General features: G+C 32.9%; 1 protein-coding gene across 2 annotated transcripts; it reads left to right on the forward strand.

Moving 5' to 3' along the window:
• Window positions 1–944: 944 nt before the first annotated feature.
• LOC130896995 (inositol-tetrakisphosphate 1-kinase-like) lies at window positions 945–23,322 on the forward strand. 2 transcript variants are annotated; one of them, XM_057805452.1, is made up of 5 exons: window positions 945–1,162; window positions 1,235–1,333; window positions 2,931–3,111; window positions 13,622–14,119; window positions 23,070–23,322. In XM_057805452.1, the coding sequence occupies exons 1-5, from the start codon at window positions 1,052–1,054 to the stop codon at window positions 23,144–23,146; spliced, it is 966 nt and encodes a 321-aa protein (XP_057661435.1). In that variant the 5' UTR covers window positions 945–1,051; the 3' UTR covers window positions 23,147–23,322. The 2 variants fall into 2 exon arrangements, with proteins under 2 accessions (XP_057661435.1, XP_057661436.1); XM_057805453.1 differs by having other exon boundaries at window positions 978–1,173.
• Window positions 23,323–25,701: the final 2,379 nt, after the last annotated feature.

Raw genomic sequence — 25,701 nt, forward strand, 5'->3', positions numbered from 1 at the left:
TAAATTTTTAAATATTATTTTTTCACTTTCAATTAAGAGAGGGCGAGAGAGAGAGAAATGCTTTATTGTCAAAAAATTGTCACAATTTGTAGAGAAAAGCTGGTAAAAACTAAAAAAGTGAATAAAGATGAGTAACTAAATTATATGTAATTATAATATGTAATAATTAGTAAATAAGTCCATAGCAAACGAATCGGAATACCACAATTATTCGATACGTATATTTTTTATTATGTATAATAATAAACTATACTCCATTGACAAGATTTGATAATGTTTTATGATAGAATGATACATTATGTTCTACGTCTAAACGTTCAAAATCTGTATTGAAGGAATGGGACTGAAATAGAATTTCTCTTTTTACAGTTTATTAATATCCAAAAACAAGTTACCATGTTGTGTGGGAAATAAATACACAAATTAGATTTAAATTAGGCGCATTTAATGTTTCCTTAAAATCATTGTGAGTGGATATAACTGGATGAAGGTCTACAAACATAGAAAACTATAGAGGAATAAATATGAAATATCAAAGAAAAATCAGCACAACAAACAATAGTGATAAAAATCTTATGGGGTAGGATCCGTAATCAGCTGATGTGTGATTTATCTGGCGCAGCATCATAATTTTTTAAGATTTGATACGTCGATACGTGTAAATTGGCCTTTAAATATGGGATCCATTAAAAATATTTTGTTCACTTTGGTAATAATCTAAATTGCGAATATATCCGTAAATAGTTATGTCAAAATGAGAATTCATAATTATTGAAATAACAAGTCACTATCATAAGTGGACATACTATTAATTGAGAAAATGCATATTAAAGTATTGGGTCATAGAAATCTATAAGCTTTTTCGAATTGAATGATTTTATTACTGAAGAATCGAATGAATTTCATTCGGCTAAACCTCGATTTTAGTGACATACGACGAATGTACTTGTCGAAAACCAACGACCTTTTATTGTTGACATGATAGTATGGTATTAAAAAGCGTGGTATTTCTAGTTGTGTTGTAGGTAGTTTTGATAATAAATATTATAGAATGCCTTCCAATAAACGAATAGCCTTTTGGGTATCGGAGAAGAAGTTATTAAAGCTGAATTGGCAAGAACTAGAGACAATAAGCAAGAAATATGGGTTTGAGGTGTTCAAAGTGCGTAAATTGTGTGTTAATTTTTACTGTTAGTTTAGAGTAATTACTAATATTTTCATTATTTTTTTTCAGTTATGTTTGAAAAAATCTCTTGAATCACAAGGACCATTCTGTGTATTTGTGCATAAAATGACGGATATTATTGCATCTGCAAATATGGGTGATATTAGGGTATGTTTTTCCAAAAATTTCAAAAATTTTTACATGCCGGAATTATATCTTACTTTCTTATTATTTTAAAAAGTAAAATTTACGAATTAGCTTTATTATTTAGGTACATAGTGTCAAAAATATTTGAATATTCAACTGTTACATATAAATTAACTTTTTATTTGGTTAAAAGAAATTAAAATACAAAGTGTGATTAAATATAGAGACAAAACTCTATTATTTGAATACGCGTATTCCTTGTGACTTGCACCTAAAAAATTGGTGTAGCTTAGGGCTTTATTTTGAAACTTTTTGAGAAATTGTTACTGCAAGGAATTAATTTCAACCTCCACAAAAACAATTTGGTTTTTGGCAAAAAACTCAACAAATTAACTGTGTCATCGCATTATGCATGAAATAAATGTACCCCTAAAAAACATAGTATTTTTTCAGAAGTATTTTTAGATTTAAGTCAAGCATTTGATTAGGTATGGCTTGTCGGCTTGCTATTTAATATCAAATAGACTATTCCGACTCCCTTTTTTTTAAATTACTGAAATCATATTTATTAGACAGATTCTTTAGACCAGAAATAAAAGACAAAACCCATTAAATCTGAAGTTCCACAAGGCAGTGTCATAGGGCCAATACTGTACATAATACTCACTGCTGACCTCCCAGTTTCTAATTACACCATAACCAGCATATTTGTGGACCACATTGTTACTCTCTTGATCCACATAGATCCCACAGAAACTTTTGCAAATCTACATAAGATATATTTGAAGTAGAAAAATTACTCAAAAAATGGAGGATAATTATTAACAAAAGCAAATCGTAACACATAACTTTCACACTATGAAATGAAAAATGTTCAATATACATTAATAATGTAGAAGTTTCATAGACATCTTGCATGAAATATCTAGAAATGCATCTAGATGCCAAATTAAACTGGAGAAAACACTTTAAGAAGAAACAAATACATATAGACCTTAAAATGAGATAATTGTATTAGTTTCTTGGCAGAAAATAAAAAATGTTGATAGAAAATAAAATCTTATTGTATAAATTTGTCATGATTCCAATCTGGACTATAGAGTATAGCCATTATACAAAGGGCATAATCTAAGATTGTCAATGCTCCCTGGTATGTTTCAAACCAGATGATACTTGAAGACCTTCTAATTGCAATAGTACAAGAAAAAATACAACAGTTAAGACAAATGCATTGTCAAAGGCCGGAATCAAATGTTAATCCCTTATTCCAACCGTTGATGCAAGGAAGAGACAACTGAAGACTAAAGAAAGACTTGCGAACAGATCTTAAATGAGATGTGGAGGAGATCTTCTCAATGGAGAAGTCTCATCAGGACATGAGTGAGGTTTTTTTTCATTGTAACCTCAAAGTTAACAAAATGACCTATAGAATTGTAAATTGTTATTGTTATTAAATAAACATTAAAAATAAAAACTTAGGGTTTTCATCTACCAACGAGTTATAAAAAATCCACCAGAAAAAGACGGTGTTTTAATTCTTACTTCATCTATTTTTTCAAACACCACAGTGTTGAATGTATCGAATAACTTATTTATTAATAATTATATTGATTTTTAGTGTGCTAATTTAATTCAAGAGGTGGAAACATATATATCTCAGAACCCGTCTCTTGTTGTGATAGATCCAGTAGCTAATGTAAGAAGATTAATTGATAGGTGCAACTGTTATAGCATTATTCGTTCCACTAATTTAGCTACATATGATGTTTTCACACCAAATTTTTGTACATTAAGGTCAGGTAAGTACCTATAAAAATCATTTTCTTCAAATATTACATTATTGATTCACATTGCAGTAAAATAAGAAATATTATTTTCAAACTTCCAGAGCATGCACTATTTTTTTAGTACACAAGAGCACACACTGTATTCGTTAGGTCATATTAGCTATTAATTATTATAAACACAAAATAATAAACTGGAATAGGGTACAACACACTAAAATTAAAAAAAAATTACATGGCCCCCTCAGAATTTGGCGAAATTTGGCATGAAGGTTATCCTCACAGAGAGGAAGAAAAATGTCTTTTTTTTCTTAAATATATTAAACAGTTTCAGAATTAGGGCTATGTAAATTTTTCCAAAATATACAAAAAATGTAACTGACATATTTTGAAATCATATATATTTAGGGCGCGAAAACCATTCAGGTACTTTTTTTGAAATAATTGTAATAATTTTTCAGTAATTGTAATCCATCACATGCCAGCCACCACTTTTGGTCGTATATAGCCATTATATATCCAGAATTTCTGTCAATTGTAATTTTTCAGGGCATTTTTAGGATGATTGCTGTCATGCATTTGAATTTTCATGCATATAAGCATGCTATTGCTGTGTTTCCTTAATGCTTACTGCTTGGTTTAAACAGTTATTAGTTATTTTTGTTTAAAAAATTGATCAAAAAACTCATTTCTGCTATCTCTAGATTATACATATTTTCCCTGTAAAAGTTACGGATTGTTAAACATTTGTCATGAGCCGCCCCTGGCCTACATTATTTTCACGTCATCTAGTACCGAATTATTTGCATCAAATCCCGGAACACCCTGTATAAGTGAATACATATTATATTTTGATCTTCAGGCCAAAATAAGCAGAAACGTTTTATACTTTGGTGCAACTATGATATACAACAATCAGTTGTTTCTCTATCCATTCTACTTGCCTCTCGTGTTTGATACATATTCCAGTTATAAAAATTATCAGGATTTCCTTTTTGACAGTGAACTAAACTATATTAGACAGTGAAACTAAAGCATAATTTGATGTTTGGTCAAGCTTTAAGTTTATCTACCAACTTAATTTTGTGGATACCCAGTATTTGTACCTGGCAATTTTACCTCAAAACAGCGCAGCACTAAGAAAAAAGACTTATTGTGTCTACATTACTTTGGTTCTATCAACAAGACATACAACCACAATTTGATAGAGTTCATTTGGACTAGGAAGACCACCAATGATTCAATAAAATGTTCTCAGATGATATTTTGGGTATTTGACAATGATGAACTTAATATATAGTAAGGCACATAAAAGTTTTGTGCAATGGGTGGCAATAATATGGAGAGCCATACCTTATTGGTGATCATTGAAAGAGGTTGTTATAATGCTCGAACATACTTATTAGAACTGCAAGTGTATCTATTGCTCCCATTGGTGGAGATCTCTGTGATTATCTGAATTATCTCTGACCTAATTTGAATTATGGGATGCTCTTGACCAAAATGAAATCAGAAAAAAAGTTTGAAGCATGCTTACCAAATAGGTTTTTCCATTATTTTTTGTACATTTCTTTAAAGCTCAGTATTTCCTACAATAACTTACCAATTAGTATTACAGTTCGGTGTGAACCTTGGTCTCGTCGATAATTCCTTTATTTTTTACCAACGTACTAATCCTCTCTTATTAATTATTTTTCGAGAACTTGGTCAGTCCAATTGATATGGGGTCTGTATCTTTTTCTACTGGCATTTATGATTTTCTTGGGCATTCACTTGTCCTCCATTATTTGAATGTGGCCAATCTGTCTCAGCCGGACAATATTTCCATTGCCTAGTATTTCATCGATTTCTCTGTTATTTCGGATTTTTATTCATTCTAATTGCTCCATATATTCTTTTGATGATTTTTCCACTACAGCATTATTTCTCCATTTCTATTTCTTGTTTCCGTGCCATATTTCCCTACACTTTTTATGCTTCTTTCCATGTCTTTTCCTATTCTGGCATTCACCTTTTTATTATTTCATCGATTTTTTGCTGTAGGATGGATTAATCGCCCTTTCTTGTGGGCATTTCACCGGTGCATAAATCTGCATTATGTATAAATCATCTATTTGTATATACGAGGATGTATTGATATCTAGTTAGCCTAGACCAGTTCCATGCATAAAAAAAATATTGCGTTACCATAGCAACGAACAATAACTTATTAGAAGTGTCAGTGTAAAGTTTGACGTCAAAGAAGTAAACCAGAGTTACGCAATAAATTAAAAGAAAAAAGATGTCCACCGAAATTGTGGAAACCGAAAAATTGTAGTATAGAGCCATCATCAAGTACCTGTATTTAAAAGGGTTAAGAGGTAAGCAGATTTACGAAGATATGCTTAATACCCTTGGTGATCAATGTCCTTCGTATGCGACCGCAAAAAATTGGACTGCAAGCTTCAAAAGAGGTAAATTTTCCATTGAAGATGATGACCGATAAGGAAGGCCAGTTTCTGTATCAATCCCCGAAAATATCGATGCAGTTCATGACATGATTTTATCAGATCGTCGAATTGGGCTAAAACGGATATCTGAAGCACTGAATATTTCATGAGAACGCGTTCATCATATAGTTCACGTCAATATGGACATGAGAAAAATTGTTGCAAAATGGATCCCCTAATGTTTGAATTTTGAACAAAAGTGTGCAAGGATTCAAGCATCTTGTTCGCGATTTGAAAACGATATAGACTTCTTAAACCAAATTGTTACTACGGATGAGACTTGGGTACATTTCTACGATCCAGAAACAAAGCAACAATCGACGGAATGGCGACACTCTGCTTCTCCAAGACCTAAGAAGTTTCGTGTCCAAAAATCTGCTGAAAAAGTTCTTGCTTCAGTTTTTTGAGATTGCCATAAAGTAATCATGATTTATTTTTTGGATAAGGGTAGAACAATAACTGGAGATTACTATACGACATCACTGACCACTCTACGGGAAAAAATTAAAGAGAAAAGACGTGGAAAGCTATCCAAAGGTGTTTTGTTTTTGCAGGACAACACCCCTGCACACAAATCTCATGTTGCCATGCAAAAAATTTGTGATTTAAGGTTTGAATTACTAAAACACCTCCCTTATTCACCAGATTTGGCTTCGTCCGACTATCATCTGTTTCCTCAACTGAAAAAAAGTTTAAAAGGTCGTAAATTTTCTTCCAACGAGGAGGTAATAAAATCTGTGGAGGTCTGGTTTGCAGAGCAAGAAGAAACATTTTTTTTGAAATTTTTCAATATATCCTCGTATATCATTCTTGGCAAAATAGCCTTGATTTTTTCTATGTTTACGTCTACGTCCTTTGCTACCATTATCCCTATTCCTTTAGCTCTAATTTCTATTTGTACTCCTGGATAATACCAACTGTATTCTCCCATGACTAAAATTTTTCCATTATTAGTTTTTTTTATGTCTGGTTCAGTCCTATTATCTTGATATTGTGTTCCCCCATTTCCAGTTGCAGTTCTTGCTCCTTTCCATCTAGTGAGGTTATGTTCCAAGTTCTTATTTGTATTGTTGCCTAACCACTTCGTATTCTTTCTTGTATGGCTGTTCTTGATTTGGCTTGGTTGTTGGAAACAACCAAACAATTTTTAACTATTGAATAATATGAATTATTCTTCAATTTTGCTATGAAGTGTCTTTGCATATTTACCTCATCTTCCCAATTATTTTCCTCCACGTTTTATTCTTTATTCCGGAATATTTAGTTCTGTGCTTTCGCAAATGTATTCTCATTTCGTAATCCACATTTTTTTTTATACTCATCATTACTAATTTTTGTTTGGTTATCACCAAAAGCTTTGTTGAAAAAATGTATTTTCCTCCTTCTCTATTTGTATTTTCTACAGCACTTACTCAGTGATTCTTTCATGTTTATTTTAATGAGGTTGGTGATAGAAGACTTTTTGAGACACCATATTATGTGTGTAGTATTTTATATTAAAAAAATGTGTTGCTTTCAATTTATTCTGGAAACAGCTATATAAGCTAGTCCTATCGACAAATTGGATTAAACTTAGAAGGTAATAAACAAAGTTACAAGATTAACCGCATTACACACTTTGTCCATTCTCGGAATTGAATGATTATTTTAATTACTACTCATCGGCTTTACCTTACATCATTTAACAAGTATTTGATATTGACATTACTGTAATTGAAGCATTAACAAATTGAGTTTATCGTGTTTGTACAATTTTAAATAGCTAACCTACAATCTAATACTCATTATTTGTCATTTGTACACACATCCATTATGTCAATCATTAAATAGATTATCATACGGGGTGATTATTAATAGTTAATTGTATTTAAAATTGAGATTGTTTACTACTTTTTTTCAATCTCTAGAAATTCGAAAACTGGTATGAATCTCATTACTCAGTAGACCTTCTTTTTGTGGCCATAAACAGTTAAATCTCTAGGTAACCTTTAGATGTCAAATGCCATTCCTTAAATTTTTCGGAATTGTTTTCTTTCCAAAATTTTGCTGTGGATTTGCCCCTGTTTTTCAGCTCCATAGACACAAATTTATCTTTGATGATACTTTAATTTCAAAGCCAATAATTTTGATAATTTCCTAGTAATATTTTCACGCAGCAGGTCAATTGAGCATTTCATATACAAACAAGGTATTCCCATAAAAAAAAGCATATGTTCAAATAATAACAAATGTTTACGACCAGTTTCAGGAAGCTTTAAATTTAAACTTTCCATTAAATTAAATCGCGCGCTTCATAATTGCCATTTAGCCTAAATGTTCTTTGAATTTGAACTTTGAGGTTAACTCAGAAACATGATTATGTTCAAATTCTAAGCTAACCAAGGCGCATTTTTAATAAGTTTTAACAAATAAAAGATTTATGGCATTATGGCTAGATATCATGCTACATTAAATTCATACTCATTCGAAAACGAAAAATATATCGACGGAGAAGAAACTATTTGGAGACATATGGATGACTTGTATTTTTTCAAACGATTTCGAATTACTAAGCTCACATTTACGACATTATTTAATCAAATTCTGGATGAATGGAATAGCAAATTTCCCGTTAACAATAGGTGCAATCGATTGCACCTTAATATACAATCATCAGGCAGCGAAGACGCAAAAATTTTTAGGATTTTTCCATTTAACGTACCAACTGTATCCGATACTCTGCTTCAGATTCGTAACATTGTAGCTCGTTGGCCAGGTTCCGTTTACGACTAAACAATATTCAATAACAGTGTTTTAAGAAGGCAGTTTGAGGAAGGATACTTTGGAAGACTTGTTTTAGTGGGCGACAGCGAATATTAGAGATGAAAATGTATACAATGAATCTATTATAAGAACAAGGAACGTCGTTGCAATAAAAATTTTGCAATAATCATGAAAAACCTTCAATACTTACTCAAAATTTAATTGAATAATTAAATTTCCAAGTACAAAACACAACAGTACGTCCCCAAAGATCAAGCCGAAAGAAATGTTTGTCAGAAAATAACACTCACTTCTACGTTTAATTTTGTTTCTTTTTCTAAAGAAATATATTGGAAAAGGTCAGAGTATTGTCAATCTCCTTTTGACGTCTTAAAGGAGCCTTCACTAGAGAGACCGTTACAAATCTATTATGGGACCACTTCACTTTAACAACTAAGTTGAAGGGCTCTTTAATCTAAAGGAACCTTTAGTTAAAGTGTCAGCTAGAGTGGGATTATGGAACCAGCCGTTAAACTCATAATTTTGAAGGGATACGTATTCTTTTGTCTTGCATATTAAGTATTGGTCTTGTTCGGCTTTAATCTTCCTAATGTATACAGGATGAGGAACTTTACATACTTTTACCATGAGAAAACTGAAAAGTGTCAACTCTTCTTTATTAATTTACAGACTACCATAAATTTTAATTGGAATTTTTTTCATAATGCAGTTTACCACTAGTAGTCCAAGAGCCCCAACCAAAAAAGTAGGTTCTGAAAAAAGCGTACGGGAACAGGTATTTTTTTTTAATATGTTCAGGAGTGTCCCCTGAATGTGAATCCAAGTGGGCGTCATTGGGGGCTTCACTTCAGCCGCTATCTTCAAAAATACGTTTTATTAAATATCTCGCGAACCGCGCATCGTACGACAAAAATTGTAGAAATCATTATTGTAGATAATAATATTTGCCATCTTTTTGTTGTTCAGGAACAACGCTGTACAGGATACTCTTTACAAATGAAGCCTAATTCATAAGAGGCGGGATAAATAATTTCCGTAATTCCATGTGTGGGCAGAAGAAAATCCCTATGCTATTCGAGAATGTAGTTCCAAGTTAAGGTTTTTTTATCCTGTAGATTGGTGTCATAAATGAGCGATTAGTAGGTCCTCACTTTGTTCACGGTCCTTTAAGAGGACAGGTCTATTCGGAGTTTCTACAAAATATTTTGCCGAATTCGTTGACCCACGCGATTGTTGTTATCCGAGGGATGTATTCTCAGCATAATGGGGGTCCCCATACTTTTTACTGGCAGTGAGACAACATCTATATTATGGCAACAGGTGGATAGGACGTGAAAATTCTATTTCATGGCATTCAAAATTACTTGATTTCAATCCATTTGATTACCATATTTGGGCAAAGGCCGCGTAAGGCGCCTCACAGCCGAAAATAAATTTAAAAAAGTATGGAAAATCCAAAAGTACACGCCATAAGGTTTTTCTTATTCTAGATTATCTGGTATATCTTTAGCGCCAAGAACACATTCGCCCCACTACACGACCACACTACATTTTCTAATTTTTATTTCTCAAGAAAACTAAATAATGGTGAAACTCAACGTCGTCGCTGGTTGGTTTATTCAAGTTCTAAAAATAAAGTTTTCTGTTTTCCATGCAGACTATTTAGTAATTCACAAACTCAAATGGTACAGAAAGGGTGTTGTGATTGGAAACACTTGAGTGATATTGAACACAAGCATGAGAATACTAAAGAACACGGAAAAACATGAGACCAAGAAAACGAAAGGCGAATTCTTGAATCTCAAAAAAAATTGCTTGAGAGATTAATTGATATAATAAATTTCTTAGCCTCTCATAATTTGATATTTAGAACTCACAGAGAATCTCGAATGAACGAAGAATTCTGGTAACGCATTAATAATAAACTTGCACACCATTATCTAAGCCGTGATATTCAAAATGAATTAATTACATTGATTCAAGCATAGTTATCAGTAAAGTGATTGGTAAAATAAAAGAGGCAAAATATTATTCTTTTTACTCGACTGCACAAGAGACTGCAGTAGAGTTGAACAAATGTCGATTATCTTAAGATATTGTAATACATTTATGGAACTATAGAATAAAATTTTATCGGATTTCTTGCCGTCAACTGAAACGGCTGGAGAATATTTGTCTAATGTAATACTGGGAGAGCTAGAAAAGAATGACTTGGATATTCAGAACTGTCCCAACCAAATATGGTAGGCATAAATAGTGGAGTTGAAACTTGAATATTAAATATAAATCCCAGGTCATTTTTCACACCTTGAGGTTGTCATAGCTGGAATCTGTTGTTGATAGAAGCAGCTAATTCTTCGGTGGCAGCAAAAACATTTTTTGGTTCTATTCATAAGATTTTTTTGCTATTTTCAAGTTCCAGCGAACGCTGGAAAATAATCAAAGATACATTAAAGCTTACCATGAAGCCTTTTTCAAGGTGGGAAAGCAGAATCCAGGAGGGGAAGACTGTATTATTGCAATTTGATGATGTTGTTGAATGCATGGGAAACTTGAAATACCAAACGGAACAATCGGACACATTCAGTGATTGCGATTCCGTTTTAAACGAAACGTTTAGTTTGGAATTTATCATATCATTACATGTATGTGTTATTAACGCGTGTCAATACCATAAGCAAATTATGGCAATCTGTACAAGTATATTTAAGCATTACTCTTGAAGATTTGGGTACATTTTGTGACTGGATCAAAGAATATCGACAAACTGGATTCATAAAATGGTTGTCTGACGCTCGTCAGTTTGTTGTGATTTGCCAAAAGATTTTAAAAATAAAAGAATAGCAAAAAAAAGGGTTGTTTGATTATGAAGGCAGCGATCAACCTATAGAGACTGTTAAAAGCCGGTATGATATAGAGTAACAGGGAATCGAGATTTATGTCTTTAAATTAACCCAAATATTAACATCGGCATTAGAATTTTGTTAACAATACTTATAAGTACTGCTTCCGATGAAAGAAGCTTTTCAAAATTAAAACTAATTAAAAATTATTTAAGAAATACTATTTTATTTATTGAATTTATCTATTGAAACAGATATATCATCTAAAATAAATTACGAACCAAACATTGAGGAGTTCAGTAAAATAAAAAGTAGGAAATTTTTGTTTTTTCAATTATTATTTTTATCATTTTTGTTTAATTTTCCAAAGAAGTATAAGTAAAAATTAAGTTTTTTTCTTAATGAATAAAAAACTTTAATTTCAACTAACCTAACCTAATTTCAAGTGATTTTTTATTTTATATTCCCTCCTTCTTGCACCATCAGAGGGCCTCACGAAATGTACCTTGCCCACATTAAGTTTAGGTCTTGCGCCGCCCCTATATTTGGGGAAGATTTAAACAACCGACAACAATTAATTGATAGAATTATACTTTTTGTAATACTATTAGAAACGATCCCCAGAGTATCTATAATTTAATGGGACAATTAACAATTCGGCAACAATAATCTGTATACGCTGCTGGGTTTCATTTCGAGAGTCTATTTTAGAATAATTTTTGCCCTGTTCCAATTTTTGTAATCTTCAGCTCTTATTTAAGTGTCTTAACTACATTTTGCTCATTATTGTAATTAGTTACTGGTTTGTTGTTTGGTGCTTGTCGTTATTGTAACTCTATACAGTTTATCTTTTTAATATTTTAGTTAAAACACTCGAAATTAATATTTGCTTAAATTAATACCTCATAATGTGATACATCATTATGGTTGCTCTATGTTTGATAAGATTTGATGTCTCTATCACATTGCATTAAAAAAATATTCAATACCAATCCCTAAATTCATTTTTCCAAAGACAATTTTGGTATTTCTAAATTTAGTTAATCCAGTCGAATGCTTGATAGTAGTGTACTGCATCATGAAAAGAATTGAAAAATCAAATTAGCTGTGTTAACACTGTAGCCAATTAAAATGTCATTGGTCAATTTCAAAGATTACCTTCTAAATTAATAAAGAAGAGAAGTTGACAGTTCCTAGTAGCACCATGATAAGCTTCCTGGGTGGCTCTACATATGGTAAAAGTATGTTAAGTTCCTTATGAGTCCTGGACAACATATTTCTATTCAAATCAGTAGCTTGAGATAAAAATACCAACAACCACTATCAATTTTTTACATTTTACAGTAGAAGTATGTAAAGTTCCTCATGATTGATGGTGTATATGGCGTTGGTTCTGCTTATTTTACAAATCCAATGCCAATTGCAGTTGAAACTTGAAAATAACTTGATGAAAAGAATAATTTTTTTGCAAAAATCTGTTGCTTTCTTTTTCCATAGGAACATCTTTTTATTGTAGCTTTAAATCACAAATTTTTTCCAGAGTTATTTAAAGATATTGTCAATTTGTTTTAAAAGATGCATTTATTAGAAGTGCTTTTTTTGTTTATACTTTGACAATGAACAAATAGAATTTCAATTAAATTAACATACAACGAGATGCATAATTCACGAAGTAGTGGTTCAAAGTACCAATTGTTAAAGTTTTTTTCTTTTTAATATTACCTACATGTGATGTTATTTAACATTATAAATAATGATTGTGATTTTCATGTGACTTCTTGAATATATAAATGAATTTATTAAATTTTACAAGGACATGTAAATAAGGTAGAATGATAAAATCCGGAGGTGGGTAGTTAATTATAAACAATTTCCTTTGCTGTAGGCTTGATAAGAAGTAAAACTTTGATATGATAAATATTGACCATATTAATTAAACATCCTAAATTACAAGTTAATATTGAAAAACTTAGTCGGCACATAAAACAATATTTAAAAATTTACCAGGTTACACATGGAAAAATAAAATTTCCAAACTCCAAAGGTTAAGAATTTTTGAAAAATATCATATGGTGGTACAGAATTTTTTGTGAAGATTTATTAAATGATAAATTTCAATGCTTAGAAAATTAAACTGAAGGAATTGTTGCTGGACATTTCACCTCTCTATCCTAGATATAGGTTTCTTTCCCACATGTAAAAAAGTTTAAAAGTACCATTTCCAATTTTTTTTCCCACCATTTTCTTAAAAATTCAAAGTCTTCTGACAGTCCCAATAACTGAGACGTCTACCTTTAGAATCCTTTCTATCGAAAGAGAGATATTGAGCATTAATGACTTAAGAGGGACAAAAATAAGTGTATTATCATTATAACTATCATAAATAATTTTTATTATATGAAAATTACAAAGTTTTTTTTTTTGTTTTAGGTGATAGAGAATCTTTGAAACAACAATTGAAAATGGCCAAAGTAACATACCCGTTTATTTGTAAACCAATATTAGGCCACGGATCAAAGAAAGCCCACGAGATGTCAATAATTTTTAATGAAAAATTTTTATCGGATATTAGGACTCCCTGTGTAGCACAAAGCTTTATTAATCACGATGCTGTCTTATTTAAAATATATATAGCCGGAGAAAGACATTGTCACGTGGAAAGACCTTCGTTGAAGAATTTTCAAGCTTCCGATAGAGAAACTATTTATTTTGATACAAGTGATGTATCGAAAGCAGATTCAAAAAGTAGGTTGTGTGTACTAGATCCCGAAGATTTGATCATACAAAAGCCGAAACCAGATGAAGAAGTAATCGATATTATAGCTACTACATTGAGAAAAGCCTTCGGGATGGACTTACTGGGGGTTGACGTTGTCATAGATAAAACTACGAGGAAATACGCTATTATAGATGTCAATGCTTATCCAGGTAATAATATATTGAAAAATATGATAGACAATTATGATCGCTTGTCTTAAGGTCGAGGTTGGTGAACAGGTAGAACAATAAACAAAATTCTATAACTACTTAAACTTATATATATATATATATATATATATATATATATATATATATATATATATATATATATATATATATATATACGAGGATAATACCAGAAATACCTGGCCCAACAAAGAAAACACAAAAATTTTGGAAAAAATATATTCATTTTTCAATGTAATCTCCTTTTAGCTCCATACACTTCCCAGCTATGTTCAGTAAGTTCGATACCCGTTGTATGATAAAAAGCGTCAAGCTCCTCAAAATAGCGATTAACTGTCGACATCACTAACTAAATTTGGCGTATAGGGTGCATGAGGTAGCAATTCAAATATTAATTCATTAATTTGGGCCATTGCAATAACGAATGTGTGAGCTGGTGCACGTTATTGATGAAACAACACTTTCTCCTTGGCCAAATGCGGCCGTTTTACTTGCAATAAGTTCGCTATTGATGGTTTTTCCTTTTTCAAGATAGTCAATGAAAATTATTCCACCGTTATCGTAAAAACCGACGCCATGACTTTGCCTGCAGATGGAACGGTTTTTGCCTTTTTTGGAGCCTCTCTTTTCATTACATTACATTTACACCAAAGAAGGAGCAGTCATATCTAGAGTAGAATCTAGTTCAGCTTTTATTTTCAATATAAAGGTATTGTATCACATAACGACGAATAATTTTTGCCACGTTTACAAATTCACTGGAAACGTTCACTAGATGGCTGCCAAACAATACTAAACAGTGGAATTTATTTAAGCAACTACCGCCATCTCTATATTATGCCAGTTACTTTTGGGACTATCCTCGTATATCAACAAAACAATATACACAAAAATATATACAAATCGAAAAATTAACTCAAGTCGCGCGTACCGAATCTCTAGGGACAACGTAGCTCCGGTGAGATCTAGGCGTTCGAGATCAGTTCGATTCTCTGTCCCGAGGAAGAGTGTCCTAAACACTTTGATCCAAAACATCTCTCCTGAATTCGAGGAAGTAAAGGAATAGAAAGAAATGTACAAGGTATATCGGAGAGGATTAAGTTAATTGCATGATACTAAGACATTAACAAGGTTATAAAAGAAAGATAACTTGGAATTCTTAAAAGAGGACAACTTGGAGTTTCAGGAGTCGAAGGGTTATCGGGTTATTGACGAAGTGGTTTGGGGAAACGGTCGAAGGAAAAAATTTCGTGAATAATTGTATTTTTGGTTGCCAGGATACATGGCGTGGTCGCCACATAACCCCACTGTGTTAAATGAAAGTGAGACGCCTCCAATCAGTGGGAACTTAATAAAACCATATCTTCAAAATCACTGGTATATTTTAACTTTTAATAACAACTAACAATATCTAACTTGTCGGTACTGACACGCGACACTAGGGTGGAACTTAATTATAATAAAAAAAGTTGTTTGCTTTGACTTGTAATAATGAAATATATTTTTGTTGTCTAAACTAGTACATTAAATGTGCAATGCAAAACAGTTCGTCTTCCGGTTCCGCAACTCTTAGCTCATATTTCCTTGTAATAAGCAAAATATAGATTAGAAGTCACTATGAGGCATCGACTTCCACCCACCTTCCATCCTTTTAAAAACATAAGTGTTATATATCTCTAATATACCGGCTCATAATCTTCTTTGATTTCAATTTTCATCATAATATTTAATGAATTTGTTTTTCCCAAAATGAAACTATCTGTAGCTTCATATCCTTATACAGGTAGTGCGGTATCTGCGACAATTTTGACACATCTCTTCATCGCTTGGGAATGACTGGAAATAAAGGAAAATCCGGGGTATTTCCCGTCTGTACCATTTTCTTAATTTCTTCCTCCGTCAATTCTGACAAGAATGAGTACATTTGTCATTCCAATTTATTAAATCTATATATAAGATGTATCAAAATGAAGAGGAGGTACTTCAAAGCACCTAATACTTTAATTGGTTCTCGATCAAGACCATAATCCTTCTAAGACTATGTTTCCTAGAGTCAGTTACCATTGCTCAAAGAATATTTTCTGGATTAACAAAAAAACTAATTTTTTTGAATAACTGTATTTGATTATTATTTACCTCGAATGAATAGTTCTGTTCCTTGCAAGAAGGTTTAACTTTGATATTGAACCACATTTGACTATAAACCTATAAACCTTGACAAGAACTACAAAATTTCGAGGAGACATATAAACGTAAAATTTCTATTTGCACTCGTTAACGAGCGAGAATTAGCAACTTTTCTTAGTTTTCCTTTTGCCAAGTCCTGTCAATACTGCTTGACAATTTTCAAATATGTACTTCTGGTCATCACTTCCAATCAATTTCTGGCAAATTCAATTCAATTTTTTTATAATTTGCAATTGAAAGCTTTTCGCAATTTTCAAACTGTTTGCCTATTGGACCCGAAAATCTGTCCCCGAGAACCAGTAGTTCATTTGTATTTAGTAGACAAATTATCCATTGGAAAGCTTTCAGTCTATTTTCTAATATTTTGATGACCCCAGATTTACCGTTTATAGTATAACCGCACTACTACCGTAAAACAAATCAACGGAGAGCTTTATCGGGGACCCAGATTAAACACAATTAGACTGTTTGCCGTCTAAAAATAGAACACTTTATTCCTTCAGTTAATGTTTCTCAATATATGAATTGATCGATGAGATAAATACAAATATCTTTGAGACAAAATAAACTTGAGCTATTTTCGGCAATTCAAGGCCCTGTGGCACCACTAGATATTGATGTCATGAGTTACAAGGTGAATGTTATAGATACAAGTCAGCGTCTCGTTTCTTAGTTAGTGTTTGTTAGTCGACTAGAATAACACGTTTTTGATTTATCGTGGCCTACAATTCTTCTGGCTCAACAACCTTCACACCCCTTCCAGTGTTGAAGTTATCAAATTTTGTTTTTGTTTTCGTGTGTGTGTGTGTGTGTGTGTGTGTGTGTGTGTATGCATAAGTGTGAATGAGTGTGTGCTTTCACGAAAACCCGGCTTAATAACGCAGCTCTGAACGCCATTTTTGCTATTGCTGTCATTGTGATTGTGCTGATGCTTCGTCCGCTTCATTGGCCCTGGTTGGTTATCGACGGGCTGCTGTTTTGGATATTGGGCTACAGTTGGTACCTATTGTCTTCGTAGGTGGATAGTCACGCTGTTGTCGTGTTGTGATGTCTCGTTCAGTATTATTCACATGTGAGATTTAAATGTTCCAACAGGCTTCTTATTCCTTTAAAATGTTCTTGTAACTTTTAAACAAACGTCAGAAAACAAATTAAAAAAATAATCACGAAATCAACGCCAACATTCATATCTGTGCCTGATAATTACACATATTACAAGTGTAGTTGTTATTTTTGAACCCCATAACAATCTTCTGGCATTGATTCCAAAAAACTTACCTTGTAGAAGACTTGTCGTTCAAATGTCCATTGATGTTATCATCTTCCGTGTTGAAATGTATGTTGGAATGGTTGGTACACAAGAAAAATAATCACAAGTAATACTTTACGTTTTTACAGGGATTCTTATCCGGGATTATCAAAAGTATCGGTTTCGTCATGTCCATAGAGAACCAATTCAATTGCCCCATAAAATAAAATTTATAATTTTTGACAATATGGGGATATATTAAAAAATTTTTAGCCTACTATAAAACCAAACAAAATTTCAATGTTAAAATATGTTATCACTCAACATATTCTCCTCCTAATTGGATACGTTTATTACAGCGAACCTGCAACATCTCTAGATCTTTTGATCTTTTGATCTTTTGACCTTTTTTTGGGTTGAGGAAAGAGATGATAGTCGGACGAAGCCAAATCTGGTGAATAAGGGGGGGGGGTGTTCTAGAAATTCAAATCCTAAATCACGAATTTTTTGCATGGCAATATGAGATTTGTGTGCAGGGGTGTTGTCCTGCAAAAACAAAACACCTTTGGATAGATTTCCGCGTCTTTTCTCTTTAATTTCTTCCCGTAGAGTGGTCAATAATGTCGAATAGTAAACTCCAGTTATTGTTCTATCCTTATCGAGCACAGATCGAACGCGATGTTTCTATCCTTGCACGCTTTTGGTCAACATTCAAACATTTGGGGATCCATTTTGCAGCATTGTTTCTCATGTCCAAATTGATGTGAACTATATGATGAACGCGTTCTTATGAAATAACCAGTGCTTCAGATTTCAATTTTAGCCCAATTCGACGGTCTGATAAAATCATCTCATGAACTGCATTGATATTTTCGGAGACTGTTACAGAAACTGGCCTTCCTGATCGGTCTTCATCTTCAATGGAAAATTTACCTCTTTTGAAGCTTGTAGTCCAATTTTTCACGGTCGCATACGAAGACATTGATCACCAATGGTATTAAGCATATCTTCGTAAATCTGCTTACCTCTTAACCCTTTGAAATACTTGATGGTTCGATACTCCAATTTTTCGATTTTCTTTAATTTATTGCGTAACTCTGGTTTACTGGTCAAACTTTACACTTACACTTACAATAAGTTATTGTTCGTTGCTATGGTAACGCAATATTTTGTTAAAGCATGGAACTGGTCTAGGCTAATTAGATATCAATACATTTTCGTATATACCTTCGGTATATTTTCATTATGTGTCTGTTTATTTGAGTCATAAAATTGGTTGATCAAATCCTTTTAATGAAGTATCGGACGATCGCCATTGCTAAATAAAAATTGATGGTGTAAATTACGGTGTGGTGGTTGTAGTAATTCGTCGTTCATTTTATTTAAGAAAACTAAAAACACTTTATTTAGTTGAACGAAATTTATATATAACAAAACAATACGGCTATGTATAAAAAAACAATGTCTCCTCACAAGCGTGTTCGTTCTTGACGCATTCTCCCTCCTGCCATTTCGCGAATGTCTCCAGAGATTCTTGAATAGCATTGAAATCAAAGGTCGCCTACTATTAGACAACTAAAAGTGAAGTTTATTTGAATTTACTACGAGGACGAATTACTAAATACGGACAGATGACTTCGAGGATTTTTCTAAAATAATTTCATAAAAAAATTTGTTAATTTTGTCCAAGAGTTTATTTAAACGAGAAGTAGCAATCGAATGGAGAGTCGTTGGTCTGTTGACATAATCTCATAGGTAGAGCAGTGAACAAAAATTCATTTATTTCAATTATTTCTTCAAAACCATTTCATTTTTAGAATTTAGTCTAATACAAGTCTAAAGAAAATGATTCATTATATCGCCCTTCCGGAAGAACAGTGACGTAAATGCTAAAAAAATTTACAGGAGAGTGAAAAACGATTTTCAGATGTAAATGACGTGAGTGACATAAAATGAAGGTTTATTGAGGGCAAGTACGTTACTAGTCAAAAAATTTTTCACGCCCTATAGTTTTCGTGATACACAACAAATAAATACAATACGATGGGATTTTGATATTTATATTTTAAAGAACATATTATATACGAACTATACTAAAATAGTTCGAAGAAAAGCGGGAAGAACACTAATGGATAGAGAAAGAAGTGAAAACATAAGACGAACATGATCAATGACTGGGTACTGGATGGAATGAGCACATTGACCGCATGACGGAAGAATGAATTGTGAAAATATCAAGGGACAAATCACCAGCAGGAAAAAGAAGCCTTGGAAGACCTAGGAAAAGATGGAGTGACAACCACCCAGGTGACTCTGAGCAGAGGCAATGATGCCTATACACAGCAGGAAAAAGAAGAAGATATTATATACATTTTGCTTTCATTATTTCAGTGCACAATTTTGGCATATGCTTCCTACTGTAGAAGAACTCAAAGGCAGATCCCTAGATTCATCGATCTGATCTGCTATGTCTGGGCCCATTCATTGATAAACGCGTTTATGTTCATCAATTGGGGTTTTTCAAGGTTACCTTGAACGTTTTCTATTGCCAAAGCTCCTGTTGGCTGCATATTTTTTCACGTTGTAGTCCACAATATGTTGAGATGTTTTCAAGTCGGCGACAAGAGTAAGGTTACTTTTGCCTAGACTATGAAGACTTGTGATTGAGGAATGAGTTTCGACCGATTGTTTATTAGTTTTACCCATTTTTAACTTTTTAAGTCTGAATTTGTGAAAATATCAAGGGACAAATCACCAGCAGGACAAAGAAGCCTTGGAAGACCTAGGAAAAGATGGAGTGACAACCTCCCAGGTGACTCTGAGCAGAGGCAATGATGTGAAGAAAAACAGGCAATGATGCCTATACACAGCAGGAAGAAGAATAAGTCTGAATTTGCGAGAACGAAAACAATTCGTACAAAAACGTCACAAAAATTATAAATCGTAGTACGTTGTTGCGTCTCACAAGGCTAACTGAGACTAAACTACAATAATAAACACTAAAGAAATATTTTACAGTTAAAGAATAATTAACAAGTCTTTGCTAGTTTCAATTTGTCGCATTCACCCACAAAATATAAACATGCCCTTGTATAAATTTAATAAATAACGTACACATATTTGGTTTGTATGAATGGATAATGGGGTGGATAAAAACGTTTGACCGGTACTGTACGTATGTCCTCAACTTTCATTTTCCAAAGTTCAGGATTTAATCACCCTAATTTCAACCCCTAAGCTCAGATGCAGCATTGTTTTCTTAAAATCGTTCCTTGTAGACACAAACTGTCGACGATTAATTTTTTCAGCGATTTCATAAAATTTTCGTCAGTGAATAAATAAAAAAGACGAAGCTTTTGGGAAAAGTTTTCTTGAAATCATGTATTTTTGTAAATTGAAATCAAGTGGAGCTCAATCTAGATTTTTGTCAGAAATTACACTTACAACTATTATCTTCAGTTGGAATTCCAGTAACCGTTGATAATATTCATTCTGAACACACTGTTCGCACTACCACTTGTATCTGCAGCTATGGTGGCACTCTAGATTCTAATGAAGTAGTCATTCATTCTGTCACTGTCATATTATTATTCAATTTAGTTTCAACAAATACATAACCAGCGTTAATCAATTGGCGACGAGTATAGAGCAAAACCGAGTGAACATTCGTTTAGTGTGTCTTGTGCAAGTTTTCAGAGCGCGCGCCTTTGTATCATCATCATGTAAGTAATAAGTCATTAACCAAAAAGGTTTCCCTCATTTTATTGATCGCCCAACTAACATAATGAATGAGAATCAGTTTTCCGAGTCCAAGAGCTCTCTCAAAGATCTTATGGTTACACACAAACCGAATATTCATTATCCCCGTTTGAAAACTTTCATGCATGCAACGAATCGTTTTTGTGTTACAGTCATCGTTTTGAGAACTATCTAGCATTTAAAAAGTCATTGATCTAAAGAAGCAAGATCAGTTATTCAGTCGAATCGACCAATTTCAACATACTTCTGCCTTTTGGGGTCTGATGAACCAATCAACAATCAGACGTATACAAACTTGGTTAAAAATTACAGAAAATACTTTCGCCAAAGCCGAATGTTGTTGTCTTACAGCATTTACTTTTTGTCAACTTACCAGATTGAAACGCAAACCATTTCTGAGTTTGTTACTAGCCTTCGACGCCATCAGCTTGATGGTATCTTTTATGGCGTTTGTAGGTGTAAAGCTAAAGTGTCTGTAGCTGATATTTTTCTTCGAGGCCTACGGAACGAATGGTTTCGAGAACTTTTCCATATATCCGACGAAAAGGAAGCTACTTTTGAAAAATTCGAGAGATTGCTATTGGGCCTAGTGCATTCATAGTAAAGAGCTAGTTAATCAAGGCAAAAATCTCGAGTCTGATGTTAACAAGGTGACATGTAGCCGCCGAAGTCGTGACTCTCACCTTGACCGTATCTACCATTCTCCATCCGACAAAAAGTCACCCAATCGCAACCTCAAAGTCAGCAGCGGAAAGCCTATTATCGCACGTTGGGTATTCACAATCTCTGATTGAATTGTTCCTCGTCCTTCCATCGATCAAGTGATTGCCATGTCGATCGAAAGAAGCTTTTCTGTTCAAATAAAAATCCATGCCAAGTATTACCAGCTATAGTAAGAAGAACAGAGACTAATGAAAGGAAAGACAGTTATCCACCACAAATTGTGTTTGGAATTCTTTAAGATTGTTTTCAAAGTCATACTTTTCTGAGAGTCGTGGTCCAGTTCAATTGCTTTTCCAGTAGCAGCCAGCAACCCAAAAAGAACGGCCACTACTTGCGACGCAGGAACCACGTGATACTCTTGTGCGCTGTTCCATTCGCATCAAAAAAAGCCCCGGCTGGTCCCAGGGACTATATCCAATCTTTCCGTCAACCTTCATATTAGTGGGGGAGATCTGTTATATCTACAGTTATTGTGGTACTCCTGATTCTAATCAAGCAATAATTAATTCTGTCACTGTCATATTATTACTCGATTTAGTTTCAACAAATACAAACCGTTTACATAACAGCGTCTTTTCCAATTAATTTGCTATAACAACAATTGTCACAATGGCGCACGTTTCGTTTACTCAGTTTATTTTCAGTCTCTGAAGACGATCATTTGGTTATCGATAGCTCATCAGACAGTGTAATTGTGACTGTTAGTGTAGTGGTAGTGTGAACAGTGTGTTCAACTACTCTGTTGTCACTTTTGATCCTAACTTAGCCTTGCGAATGTAACAACAGCTGATATTTCGACTATAATTCAATACCCAAAAGCGGGGCTGAGTGGAACTACTGTTACTTCCATCCCCCGTATATGAGATTTGTTTTTCCGGAACAGGGATATGTATAAAAAACTACTAACAATCTAAGCATTAGTTACTAGTTTATGGTGGTTCGTCATCACTAAATTAATCTTCGTCGGAGTTTTTGAAAATATCTATATTTAAACATAATTGTATTTTGTTTCAGGTTATGAAGGATTTCCAAATTTTTTTGATGCCCTTTTAGAATGTATTTCCAAAAAACTGTCATCGGATTTCACATAAAGTTAACTACAAATTAATACTTCACATTATTACTTACTTCAAAAAAAATAACATATATAATAAAAAACTGCCAAAAAAAATGCATAACATTGCTCAAAGCAGACATGTTATAATGGGATATATTTATAATTTTATAGCCTCTTTATATTTATACTATTAAAGCTTCAAAAAATCCACTTTTCTTTTATCACTATAAATTCTTTATAGTCCTGGATCCCTGGATCATTTTTGCACTTGATTACTATCAAGTTAATTTTCCGTGAGTAGCTTCGTTTCGATGAGACTCTCAACTTTTTCCTGTGCGAAAAGTCTGCATTGTGGTAAGTAACAGGGGTAGCAGACATAAAATATGTTGATTTGATAATTCTCAAAAATGTATGACTAACTGGACTTTTTTTTGTTAAATCTGATGTAAATTATTCGAAAAAAATTTTGTCCTTCAAAATGTATGGTTTGATCAGATTCTCCCTCCTTCTAACGTATATCGATAATGAGTTTATCAAAATGATTACTAACCAGCTGACTTTTCTTACTTAGTTAATATTTATATAATTTAACAGTTACATTGTCCTACAAATTGCTTGGTATCTTATTCCGGTCCTCCAATTGAATACATATTTGAAATTCATGAATTTGAAAAGCAATTTATTTTCTGTGTCCTGAGCGAGTAATTTGAGTGATTCTTCAAACTACAAAAGAGAGTTGTTAGATATTTACTCGAATAAACAGCAGGGCTCACTGCAGGACTTCTTTAAGAGATTAAAAATTCTTTCCTCCAGAAAAATTGTTGCACAGCTATCCACTTAGGAACGCAGAGCACGACTTTTACCTACCTACTCAACGTTCAGAATGAGTTAAGGGCTCAATATTTTACAATGTAAAAAAAAATGCACAATCACTTGCCAATTGAAATCGAATCGATATCATCTTTTTCCGCATTCCGCAATAATTTGAGGGCATATTTATTGGAAAGTGCCTTCTACTCTGTAAATAACTTCTATTTTAATAATATTTGATTCCGGGCATGCTGCATACCGGTTTAGTTTTTGCTATAAATTCATATAGTAATTATTACCTATAATTTTGTTGCTCATTGTGACTTTCCTCTGTATATTAAAATTTTATTTTATTACAAGCTTCTGTCTACAAATTGTAACAATTTTTTGACAATAAAGCATTCTCTCTCTCTTTCTCTATTTTGCTACTACAGCTAGGTCACACCGGTACAAGCATTGCTTACTTCATATTAGGTATCCCATGTTAGTGTCAACTATTTTTTCAGTTGACCACGTGTTTTATTTTGTCTCGTAAGTAAAGAAATGTAATGAAGTCATTTGGCTTTTTTGCAAAACTTATCTATCTTCTCGAAAGCATTATCATAAGTATCGAGATGTTGTATTGCCTGAAATTTGGAATGACCAAGTAAGGTAGGATTCTAATTTAGGTCGTGTTGTCTAGGGTATTTCGGAATAAAACATTTTGGCGAGTTAGATGAAAAGTTTATAACATATGCAAAAATAAACGTTAACAATGTTAAGTTAAAAAAAAAGAACTAGAGATAAAAACGTAACAAAATAAAATAATGGTTTATCTATACAAGTTTTGGATTCAAGCGATCCGTCGTCTTTACGTCTTCACAGAATATTATAAATCACGGACTGACTCTCGCGCGCTTTTTCATGTAAATCTTATGCGACCCCTCTTAAAACTGGATTATTCACGATGCCCTGAGCACCGAAAATAATTGAGATGGAAGAAAACAAAAAACGATAACTAAGTAAAAAAATGAAATAATATATTTTCCTACAGTAATAGGTTATCGTTCCACTTGTTACAAAGAATTTCGAGTGAAATCTAAATATTATGAAAGGTAAGTCGATTGAATATTTTTTTACTTTATTTTTAAATTAATTGAAAAATAATTTATTTGTTAGAAAATGGAAATCTATAAATATATAAAATAAAGGTGAAGATAAAGTTGTGAAACCTGATAATAGATGGCAGCACAGAAAAATATTGTACTTGGATTTTGAAGGTTAAAAGAGGTTAGAGCGAGAAGCTGAAGATCCTAAATTCTAGGAGCACGTTTTTTAAGTTAAGGATGTAATACCATATTTCAATTTTTCATTTATTTGTTAATGGATTTATTTTTTAACATTAGTTCCTGAATACAAGTGCTGGTGATTTTATTTGGATGCTGGTTTTAAGGTTCAAGAAATATTACAATAAAATAAAATAAAAACTCAACAGGTTAGAGCTCAGGTCCCAGTTCAGATCTGAATCGTTGAACAGATGAACCAGGACAGATTTTAAAAACCCCAACTGAAGCAGAAAGATTTTTGGAACGTTTGAGCCCTAGAAAGTCTGAGGAGCAAGAAGAAAACCTAAAGTAAAGCCAGGAACCAGGAAGTGGAGCCATGGAAGGTGATTGCAGCGTAAGCAATGAAGAAATTTGCAAATGATGAAAAGCTAAGCGACGTATCTTCATTTGAAGTGTGGAATTTCCAGATAAAAGTCATCCTGAAAGCAAACTGTTTGATTGAAATGTGCAGGGT

This window comes from Diorhabda carinulata, chromosome 8 (genome assembly GCF_026250575.1).
Source record: "Diorhabda carinulata isolate Delta chromosome 8, icDioCari1.1, whole genome shotgun sequence".
NCBI classification, from domain to species: Eukaryota; Metazoa; Arthropoda; class Insecta; order Coleoptera; family Chrysomelidae; genus Diorhabda; species Diorhabda carinulata.